Source organism: Gorilla gorilla, chromosome 1 (assembly GCF_029281585.2).
Source record: "Gorilla gorilla gorilla isolate KB3781 chromosome 1, NHGRI_mGorGor1-v2.1_pri, whole genome shotgun sequence".
Classification (NCBI taxonomy): domain Eukaryota; kingdom Metazoa; phylum Chordata; class Mammalia; order Primates; family Hominidae; genus Gorilla; species Gorilla gorilla.
Window position 1 is genome coordinate 52,923,036 of NC_073224.2, and position 12,164 is coordinate 52,935,199.

Below are 12,164 nucleotides of genomic sequence, written 5' to 3' on the forward strand. Positions count from 1 at the left end.
ATAAGAGGCACCAATCTAGCCTCTTCTTACCTTGCTTTATATTGACTGCAGGTTTCCGGACAGAAGTCACTCGTAATCCATTGTGAACTTCAGGAGTTGGTTGCAGGGTAGGTGTTTTGGTTTCATCACCTTCCTCAGAAAACTGATCTATATATCAAGATTTAAGGCAAATTCACAATTAAAAATAAGCCTATAGCTTTAATCCTGATTCTGCCCAATTCACTATGAGACCCTATTTATTTGCCTTAAAGAAGGAGCCAGACAGAACTTACCATCATCATCTTCATCATCATCTGCAGCATTAATTACAACTGGTGGATGCGTGGGGCTAGGAACATTTTCGGAACTTTCTACTTTCATAACGCTCCGCAGCTGAGGGGAAGGATTGGACTGGACAGACAATTTGTTCTGCTGAACTGAAAGTTGGCTAGCCTTCACTTCCTCTTCTGGTGACTCAGGCACAGTGGGCAACACAGCTAAACGCACAAAATCAGTCATAAATTAAAAACAGAAGATACAACCCCAATTTACCAAAAATTCCTGACCACCTATGAAAACTATCGTGTATTTATCTTATGAGCATTTATACTAAATTTCCTCATTTAAGTTCTAAAGTCCCAGGGAGGGAAAAGATGTGCTTTTAGCTAATTAACTCTCCACTAACTCTCCACTGTACATAAACACAAAGTGGGCACTCAAAACAGAATAAACAAAGACTAGAAGAAGCATAGTACCTGTTCACAAATTCTAGACTTTTAATTTTAATAGTGCAATTCTAGGCTTTTTGCTCAGCAAAGAAGTAGCTTCTAAGACCAAGCATATGACACTTACTTGAACCAAACCAGAAAGGAATAAGTCTACTTTTTTCCCTTAAATTGAGGTAAAAAGATGTAGCCATCAAATTTTAATCACGTAGCAACTGTGGCTTTTAAATGGCCAATTCCACTTTTAAATTACTTTAAAATGAACTTTGGGAATAACTACTAGCTTTTTAGTTTTATTTTAGATTATATTCTAGAGTAGGGTTGGCAAATATTTTCTGTAAAGAGCCAGTTAATAATTTAGGCTTTGTGGGCCATATGGTTTCTGTCTCAACTACTCAATTCTATAGCACTAGCACAAAACTGGTAATAGAAAATATGTAAATGAATGGGCAAGGCTGTATTCTAATAAAACTTATTTTACAAAACAGGCAGAGGACCAGTTTTGCCAACCTTTGACCTAGAAAATCAAATTTATTTTGAAAACGTTTATGGGTCTGATAAGAATATGAGAAATGAAGTAAGTATAATAACTTAAATGGCATGCCAAGATATATAATGGTTCTAAGGCCAAGGATAAATCATTTAACCTTAATAAGATTCAGTTGACTTATCTGTAAAGTGGAAATAATTCTGCTGTTTCACAAGACTGAAAGGAGTCAATGTCTGAAAAGTACTGTTGTACAGTGTGCATAATAGGTGTTCATTTGATATTCTTTTAAAATTAAAAACTGATCTCACTTTTGCTCGGAGGTAGGAAAAGGCCATCAACATATCGTCCTCTATTGTGATGGAAAGCGCAGTTTAATTTTTGACATCCTGTTGGCTGATTTTCCCAATAACAAGGAATTTCACTGCGTTTTTTCTGTAAGAGGGAAAAACACATTGCTTTCAAATAAAACAGTGATACGTATATTCATGTGGTAGTTTGTTTTCTAGAGAAAGTTCACACAGGGTTCAAAAATCCGAGGCATGTGAGATGAGATGATTTTTAGAAGGAAGAGAGATTGCTGAAAATAACATAACTTAGGCATGATGGAGAGCTGAATGGAGCAGGAGAGTAGTTTATGTTATTCTTTCCCTTTTTACCCTCATCCTGGAACCCCTAAAATGTCTACACTTAATTTAGAGAAGCAGGATGATACAGTAGTTTAAGTTTATGAAATCAAAGATAACGGTCTGAATCTCTATTATGTTACTTATTGGCCAGGTGGCCTTGGATAATTCATGCCTCTAAGCCTCACTTTCCTTAGCTATAAAATGGGAATAAATGGTTTCTTATGAAGAGTACATAAAATAATGTATATAAAGCACTAAGCACATAGGTCAAACTCAATAAACTGCAGTTATTACTTGAAGCTGAGAGTTCAAGGGTTTGAGAAAATTCTTCCCATTCATGAATTCTCAAAGTAAGGCACCTGTAACAACACACTAAGGATGTTAGGTATCCTTCCCAAGTCACCTTACTTTTTTTTTTTTTTTGAGACAGAGTCTTGCTCTGTCACCCAGGCTGGAGTGCAGTGGCGGGATCTCCGCTCACTGCAAGCTCCGCCTCCCGGGTTCACGCCATTCTCCTGCCTCAGCCTCCAGAGTAGCTGGGACTACAGGTACCTGCCACCATGCCCGGCTAATTTTTTTTGTATTTTTAGTAGATATGGGGTTTTACCATGTTATCCAGGATGGTCTCGATCTCCTGACCTCGTGATCCGCCTGCCTCAGCCTCTCAAAGTGCTGGGATTACAGGTGTGAGCCACCGCACCCAGCCAGTCACCTTACTTTCATAAAGGAAAATTGGGAGAAAAAAAAAAAAAGAATACCTGTGCATCTAGAATAGAATAAACTGCTGAATCATAGGATGTATGTCCTAGAAAAATATATACATTAGTTCTCCAACAGCTGTGTATAAGCAATGTTCACAGCAGTATTATTTTCAATAGCTCTATAATTTTGCAAACCCATGTGTACATCAATACTAGAATGGATAAAGAAACTGTAAAGCATTCATACAACAGAATATCATCTAGTAATGAGAAGGAATAAACCATTGCTATACTCAATGCCACAGATGTGAAATGAAAGAAGCCAGACACAAGAGTGCATACTATACGATTCCGTTTATGAAAAGATGAGAACAGTCAAAACTTCTCCATGGTAGAGTAGTTGGGATGCTGATCAGCTTTGGGGATGCGGTTAGTAACAAGGGGATGAAGGGGAAGATAGATTACTGCTAATACTCCATTTCTTGAACTAGGTGCTGATCAAATAAGTATAATCACTCTATGAAAATTCTTCAAGTTGTAAGATTACGATTTTGCACTTTTCTAGATACATTTTAATAGTTCAAAAAAGGGGAAAAAAAGATATGAGAAGTACTCCCAAAAACTAACTAACCTCCGATGAACTGCATTATGTCAAATCTCTAATCATCATAAACAGTCTACGGTTTAAAATTCCAGGAAAAAACACCAGCATTGAAATTTAAGAATATGGAGAAGAGAGACAGAGAAACAATAACCATTACAAAAAGATGCTTAAATGTATCAAAAACGGCAAAGGTCAAAATCTACTATATTGAGAGACTGATAAAATTCAATTATACACTGTTTTCAGGGACGTGGAAGAATCAGGCAGTCTCAAACACATAATGGAAATGTAAATTTGCTCCACATCTCTGAAAGGTGATTTGGCAAAATCAGTTTTTTAAAACTATGTTCTAAGTTTATGTCATATGCATAATTACCTATTAATATTTTAAAGTATAATTTTTAAAAAGAATTATTATTAATCAATATTATTTATTTATTTATTTTAATATTATTATTGATATTTTCTAAAAGTATAATATTTTTTAAAAGTATAGGCTACTGTGGGCACACTACGTATAGAGTAGCCCTGCTCCACAAGGAGCAGTAAAAATAAAGTAAAAATAAAAGTACAGCAAATACCGTTACTTTCAAAGAACTAGGAAGAATTTATTAGTCCTCTGTCACACCCGAAAGGTAGATGTAATAGCTACCACTGTTTTTTAGACAGGAATAACAATTATTCAATTCTTCCTTTCTCAAGGCAGAACCTAATGCCAATCTTCCTTGTTCCTAAGCCTACCTTTACTTAAATTTTACATCTTTCCTGGAAGCAATTTTCAAATTACTGAATGACTTCTGTAACAGTATCTTCTATACACAGAAGTCACATGACATTTATTTGATCTGTTTAATACATTTGCTAGATTTTGTTTCTAATTGAAAAGTAATATATGTGCAACGAAGACAACTTGAAAAATGGAAATAAATGCCAATTATGCTATTACCCAGAGAACCACTTATTTTGGTATGAGTTCTTTTTACTTGTAAAAAAAAAAATCACAAGTGACTATATGCATACTAAAAAGAAAGGTATTCCATGTAATTCTGTACATTTTTCCTTAGTAATATCCTCCACATGCCAGGCGTGGGGGCTCACGCCTGTAATCTCAACACTTTGGGAGGCCAAGGTGGGTTGATCACCTGAGGTCAGGAGCCTGACCAATATGGTGAAACCCCGTCTCTACTAAAAAATACAAAAATTAGCTGGGCATGGTGGAGGGCGCCTGTAGTCCCAGCTATGCGGGAGGCTGAGACAGGAGAATCACTTGAACCTGGGAGGTGGAGGTTTCAGTGAGCCGAGATGGAGCCACTGCACTCTAGCCTGGGTGACAGAGTGAGACTCCACCTCAAAAAAAAAAAAAAAAAAAAAAAAAAATCCTCCACAGTAATATTTCTCCTACATAATTATGTCTTCACATTTTTTTTTTTTTTTTTTTTTGAGACGGAGTCTCGCTGTCGCCCAGGCTGGAGTGCAGTGGCTCGATCTCGGCTCACTGTAGGCTCCGCCCCCGGGGGTTCACGCCATTCTCCTGCCTCAGCCTCCCGCGCAGCTGGGACTACAGGCGCCCGCCACCTCGCCCAGCTAATTTTTTGTATTTTTAGTAGAGACGGGGTTTCACCGTGTTAGCCAGGATGGTCTCGATCTCCTGACCTCGTGATCTGCCCGCCTCGGCCTCCCAAAGTGCTGGGATTACAGGCGTGAGCCACCGCGCCCGGCCATCTTCACATTTTTAACAGTAATACAGCACATGATCCAAAGATAAAACAGTTGATTCTCATTATTTGCAGTAGTTATGTTCTATAAAGTCACTGGGAACACTGAATTAGTAAATACTAAACCATTATTCCTAAGGGAAATAGAGTTGGGTTCCTGTGAGCCTCTGGTCACATTTTCATCAACTAATCAATACATAACTTTGTTTTGGGTGCATTTAATATCGTTCATTCATTAATATGAAACGCAAGACAAATAGCACTATAACTCACACTTGAACAAAGCTTATCTAACATCTATTTTCTTTCTTTTTTTTTTTTGAGACGGAGTCTTGCTCTGTTGCCCAGGTTGGAGTGCAGTGGCACAATCTTGGCTCACTGAAACCTCCACCTCCCGGGTTCAAGCAATTCTCCTGCCTCAGCCTCCCGAGTAGCTGGGATTATAGGCACGTGCCACCATGCCCGGCTAATTTTTTTGTATTTTTAGTAGAGACAGGGTTTCACCATATTGTCCAGGCTGGTCTCAAACTCCTGAGATGATCTGCCTGCCTCGGCCTCCCAAAGTGCTGGGATTACAGGCGTGAGCCACCGTGTCCGGCCTAACAATCTGTTTTCTCTATAAGACACATCACAGCTTTCTTCTACTCAGCAACACTACAAAGCACTTCAGCAATAGGCCTAGGAGCCATTTTAAGCAGCACCACCACCAACCAAAAGCCGTGGAACCAAATAGATCATGAAAAGGACACTTGTTTACAGTATCAGAAGGAGGCAGAGCTCTGTTCCACCTCACCTGGAAATGTGACTCAATTTGTGAACCAATGTGACACATGTCAGATGACTCAAATTTTTTGCTGCTCTGAACATGCCTACGAATGGCCAAGTACTGATTTGGGGGTTATAAATTTTAGCAAGTAGGCAAATTCGCAAATATGGAACCAATGAATAATGAAAATGAATTGCACACAGAAGGGGTACATGATAAAAAGACTCTTTCTCATCCCTGACACCTTCCCATAGCCACTGTTGTTAAGTTTCACCTTTATACTTCCAGAGATTTTTAAAATTCATATGCAAGTGAAAAACAAATATAAATTATTTTCCCTCTTTTTTTTCTTTTTTAATTTTGAGATGGGAGTCTTACTGTGTAGCCCAGGCTGGAGTACAGTGGTGTAATCTCGGCTCACTGCAATCTCCACCTCCCAGGTTCAAGCGATTCTCCTGCCTCAACCTCCTGAGTAGCTGGGACTACATGGCTGCGTCACCACGCCCGGCTAATTTTTGTAATTTGAGTAGAGACGGGGTTTCACTGTGTTGGCCAGCTGGTCTCAAACTCATGACCTCAGGTGATCCAGCCGCCTCAGCCTCCCAAAGTGCTGGGATTACAGGCATGAGCCACGGCGCCCGGCTTCCCTCTCCTTTTTTAACCCATCTTGCTCTTCACCTTAGGTTTTTCACTTGACAATATATCCTGATTATTTCCGTATCAATAAATTAGTTTCCCCTTTAAAATTTTTTATTAACAGCTACCTGGCACTCTACAGTATGAATGTAGCAAAACCTTATTTTAAATGAAGGATAGTTAGGTTATTCCCAGTATTTTACTATTACAAATTGCTATAATAAGCAATTCTGCACACATCTTATTTTGCAGGTAAATACCTATGTGTAAAAAGTATAAGCATTTAGTTCTTTCAAGCAATACAGCCAATAAGCCTCAGTGCAGAAAAGAGTTAACATAGCAGCTCTTAGACTACTGTCCTTAGAAATGCCTGCTTGCAAGGCTTGCTCTTGGCTAGCATCTGGGACCTTCGCTTTTAGACGCTCCAAGTTAATTGGTAAGTGGGGAAGGAAGAAGGCTCAGTATGCCTAGACTGTACAAACAATATGGTTAATGCTGAACATCTGCCTTCCTTCTGGGAGTCTGGAATTTGGGTACATGTTTGGTAAAGAGTGCCTATATGGCTAGCACCAATGAAAATCCTGGATGCTGAGTCTCTAATGGATTTCCCTGGGCAGGAACACCACACATGCATTGCTGCATTTTCATGACTAGGAAAAGAGTGTGCTCTGTGTCACCCCTAAAGGGAGTGGGCATAAAAAAACAGGCACACGGATTCTTCCAGATTCCTCCAGTGTCTTTTTCTCTTATGATCTGACAGTGTCTTTACTCTATTGCTGCAATAAATCTCAACTCTGAATACATCCTAGAGAATCTCTAAACGAAGAGATGCTCCTGGAGACACTGCCATACCCTCCATAGGAGCTGTGCCAATATACACTCCACTAAAAATGTTACAACATGACTTTTCATGTTATAACATAAAATATAAAAGTTGCAGAGTACTCCTTTATCAATTTATTTGATATCTGCTGCTATTTGCAAGATAGGTAGCTTAGAATGTAGTTAAGAGACAAGAAATACGAAACCAGACTAGAGTAGCTGACCCCAGGCACATGAACTGCATATTTAGTCTCACTCTAACAATTCAGTCCAAAGTCATTAGATGGGGTTGAGGGAGACAGGCATTCAGATGGGAGAAGGGAAGGACATGGTGGCCCAGAGCAGGGTATTGGAGTCTGACTGAGAATAGGAAGGTATCCACATGACCATGTGGAACTGGCATAGGGTGTTGGAACCCACGGAGGGTTGGAGGGTTAAGAGGACATGTGCATGAAAGGGTACCCTGACAAGTGTTGAGCCTGAGCAGGGTTAGCAATGTCTCTGTGCAGAAGAGATCACAATGTAGGATGAAGAATATATACTCATGTAGGGTCAGTCTAGAATGGCATCAAAGACCAAGTGGGGTGAGGAAGGCAGGGTATTCCCAAGGGAACCTGGTACAGAGTTGGAGTATGTGCGCAGGGTCAGGACAGCATCTCACATGTGAGGGCCGCTCAGCACAAAGTATCACAGCCCAAGGGTGTGAAAACAGTATCCATTATAGGGATCGCGTTGGGGGTCAAAAGTAGGATGTTGGGGTCCAAGCAGGGTGAGAAAGAGGTCCCTATGGTAAAGCAAGCAGGGAGGCTTAGCACAGAGTACTAGAGTTGAAACATGGTGAGAAAGGTGTCCTTGTGGAGAAGCTGTGTGTGTCATGTCAGAGCCTGAGGGGAAGGAAAAAGCTGTGACACAATATTGGTTTTTATACTAGGAGACTGATCAAATAAATAAAAGTATTATGAACAATGAAAACCAAGTTTCTCACTTTTGGAGAAGAGTTATAGGTATGGAAAAGGAGAAGCCTAGACTAAGTCCTGTGGCACTGATGAACTGGAAGCATCTATATGAACTCATAGTTTGTAATACTATGTATCTATTATTAAATACATAGGGCCAGGCACGGTGGCTCACACCTGTAATCCCAGGACTTTGGGAGGCCAAGGCGGGTGGATCACGAGGTCAGCAGATCGAGACCATCCTGGCTAACACGGTGAAACCCCATCTCTACTAAAAGTACAAAAAATTAGCCAGGCGTGGTGGCGGGCACCTGTAATCCCAGGTACTCGGGAGACTGAAACAGGAGAATGGTGTGAACCCATGAGGCGGAGCTTGCAGTGAGCGGAGATCGCGCCACTGCACTCCAGCCTGGGTGACAGAGCAAGACTCCGTCTCAAAAAAAAAAACAAAAACCAAAAACCATAATGATGTAAATGTCTGTTAAGTGTATACATTTATATATTCCTCAGCTCTGTCCACTGAGAGGACCTGAAAGTGATGACACTCTAGAAGCAGCCCAAATCTTAACTTCTATATACCATTCTTCACTAAAAGAAACCAGGGCACCTTGGATAAATGGCCGAATACACGGCTGAAGTAGGAAAAGTACAGGATGAGCCTGGAAAATCTTGTCAGGCCAAAAAGCAGAGATGCTCAAAGAATGACGGAAACATCAAAAGAACACAAAAATCAGTTTGAAAGGCTCCTACTGGCCAAATCTGGGTCAATCTGAGCATAAAAGTAATGATAGTAACAGAGTACGACACACTGATTAAAATAGAAAACCACATGTATTAGTCCATTTTCACATTGCTATAAAGAACTATCTGAGACTGGGAAATTTATTTAAAAAAAAAGGTTTAACTAACTCACAGTTCTGCATGGCTGGGGAGGCTTCAGGAAACCTATAATTATGGCATGAGGTGAACAGGACGCAAGACACAAACAAGTCTTACATGGCAGCAAGAGAGCACGAGCAAAGGGAGTCCCACACTTTTAAACCATCAGATCTCATGAGAACGCACTCACTATCATGAGAATAGCATGGGGGAAACCGCCCCCATGATCCAATCACCTCCCATCAGGTCCCTCCCTTAACACATGGGGATTACAATAGAGGTGAGATTCAGGTGAGGATACAGAGCCAAACCATATCACCACAAGTTTGCATTAATTCACATCAATAACGGGGAAAAAGTTGAAGTCTGATGAGAAATGGGGTAAAGGGTCTAAAAGTACCTCTCCACAAAATATTTATTAATTACAAAAAGAAAGCCTTTATAATGACGCAATCTGGCAGATACCATCTTAATCAAGTGATCAAAGTTAACATCACCAGTAATGAGAAAATTAAAACTGTGTGCCACGGGATGATATGCAACAAAAATACCATTCGCCGGGCATGGCTCACACCTGTAATCTCAGCACTCTGGGAGGCTGAGGCAGGTGAATAACTTGAGGCCAACAATTTGAGACCAGCCTGCCCAACATCGCGAAACCTCGTGTCTACTAAAAAACACAAAAAACTAGACGGGTGTGGTGAGGCATGCCCGTTGTCCCAGCTACTCGAGAGGTTGAGGCACAAGAATCACATGAACTCAGGAGGCAGAGGTCGCAGTGAGCTGAGATCCCACCACTGCACTCCAGCCTGGGTAACAGAGTGATACTCTGTCTCAACTCAAAAAAAAAAAAAAAAATACACACACACACACACACACACACACATATAATTTGTGATATTCCTGCTAAAGCTATATAATCTTAATTTAGTAATGAGGGGGAATACAAACAAACCCAAATTGAAGAACATTCTTAAAAACAATTTCCCTATAGCTACCATAAGTGTTAAGGGCAATGAAACGCAAGGCAGGACTGAGCAACTGCTCTCAACAGAAGGAGACAAAACGAGTCGTGACAACTATGTGCAACACTTGAATTTGGACTTGCTTTTTTTTTTTTTTCTTGAGATGGAGTCTCGCCCTGTCACCCAGGCCAGAATGGAGTGGCGCAATCTCAGCTCAGTGCAACCTCCGCCTCCCAGGTTCAAGCGATTCTCCTGCTTCAGCCTCCTGAATAGCTGGGATTACAGACGCGTGCCACCACACCCAACTAATTTTTATATTTTTAGTAGAGATGGGCTTTCACCATGTTGGTCAGGCTGGTCTCGAACTCCTGATCTCATGATTCACCCGCCTCAGCCTAGTAAAGTGCTGGGATTACAGGCGTGAGCCACTGCGCCCAGCCTGAACTTGCTCTTTCTAAAATAAAACATATTAAAATAAAACTGGCAAAATTTGAGTGAGATCAAAGAATTAAATGACGGTAATATATCAATGTTAATCTTTTTAAAAAATTTGCTGGAGTCGGCTGGGCGAGGTGGCTCATGCCTGTAATCCCAGCACTTTGGGAGGCCGAAGCAAGTGGATCACCAGAGATCAGGAGTTTGAGACCAGCCTGACCAGCATGGCAAAACCCCATCTCTACTAAAAATACAGAATTAGCCAGGCATGGTAGTGCATGCCTGTAATTCTAGCTACTCAGGAGGCTGAGGCAGGAGAACCGCTTGAACTAGGGAGGTGGAGGTTGCACTAAGCTGAGCCCGTGCTATTGCACTCCAGCCTGGGCAACAAGAGCAAAACTCTGTCTCAAAAAAAAAAAAAAAAAAAAAAAAAAATTGGAGTCAGCTGGGCACGGTGGCTCACGCATCTAATCCCAGCACTTTTGGAGGCCAAAGTGGGTAAATCACCTGAAGTCAGGAGTTCGAGCCCAGCCTGGCCTACATGGTAAAACCCCGTCTCTACTAAAAATACAAAAATTAGCCGGCCATGGTGGCAGGCGCCTGTAATCCCAGCTACTCAGGAGGCTGAGGCAGGAGAATCGCTTGAACCTGGGAGGTGGAGGTTGCAGTAAGCAGAGATTGCGCCACTGCACTCCAGCCTGGGCGACAGAGTGAGACTCCGTTTCAAAAAAAAAAAAAAAGAAAAAAAGAAAGAAAAAAAATTGCATAGAGGAAAGTTGTGTATATATATATACACACACACATATATACACATATATACACGTGTGTGTATATACACACATATACATATGTATATATACACGTGTGTGTGTGTGTGTGTGTATATATATATATTTTTTTGAGACGGAGTGTTGCTCTGTCACCAGGCTGGAGTGCAGTGGTACGATCTCAGCTCACTGCAACCTCCAACTCCCTGGTTCGAGCGATTTTCCTGCCTCAGCCTCCCGAGTAGCTGGAATTACAGACACATGCCACCACACCGAGCTAATTTTTTGTATTTTTAGTAGAGATGGGGTTTCACCACGTTGGCTAGGATGGTCTCAATCTCCTGACCTCATGATCTACCCGCCTCAGCCTCCCAAAGTGCTGGAACTACAGGCATGAGCCACTGCACTCAGCCTTAATATATTTTTTAAAAGTCACTTTTGTCCCTATATTTTTTATTGGCCCACCAGGTCTCCAGACTACTTATTATAACGGAAATAAAAAACTTACATCAATCTCCATGTGCCGAAACCTGCACACCTGTCGAAAACAGCGCCCTTCTTGCCATAATGTGCAAACAGTTTCATTTCCTAGTGCAGCTTCACAGTGACGGAATGGGCAGCTGTCGCCCTGTAAACAAATAGAGAACACTCTATTTGTAGCATTGAAATACATCCTAGGTAAAATATCCAAAACAAGAGCTCCTGGAATTTAGACAAGCACAAATGAGTAAGAAAGGACTGGTAAGGTAAAAAACAATGGACATGGAATGACAGGAACAAACTGAGAGCAACAAATTATTTCCTATAACCTATTTCTTGACAGTACCCTTCGTTTGATCTGGCATGAGTGACACAAGCTGAAAAAAAGAGTTGAAAAAGACAAGTAGGAGTGTTAGGTCCTCTTTACAAGTGTATTTTACAGTTCATCTTCAAAACTGACATCTTGCCTTGTGTAACTCTAGCTTTTGATGGAAAATCAGAAAGTAAATACAATTTAAATATAATTAACATATATACAATATAACTGTGCTCCACTGCATACTTTATGCAACGGTAATATCTGAAATAAAACGCTACTGTTGTGCAAACTGCTATAGG

At 40.8% G+C, this 12,164-nt stretch overlaps 1 protein-coding gene across 1 annotated transcript in view; it reads right to left on the reverse strand.

Moving 5' to 3' along the window:
* Positions 1 to 12,164, reverse strand: part of ZC3H11A (zinc finger CCCH-type containing 11A) — a 59,600-nt gene that overhangs the window by 24,928 nt on the left and 22,508 nt on the right. The window contains exons 4-7 of the mRNA XM_063709441.1: positions 11,575 to 11,694; positions 1,503 to 1,626; positions 273 to 476; positions 31 to 147 (exon numbers count right to left, since the gene is read on the reverse strand). Of these exons, the coding sequence (XP_063565511.1) occupies positions 31 to 147; positions 273 to 476; positions 1,503 to 1,626; positions 11,575 to 11,694 (565 nt within the window). The remainder of the gene's footprint in view (positions 1 to 30; positions 148 to 272; positions 477 to 1,502; positions 1,627 to 11,574; positions 11,695 to 12,164) is intronic.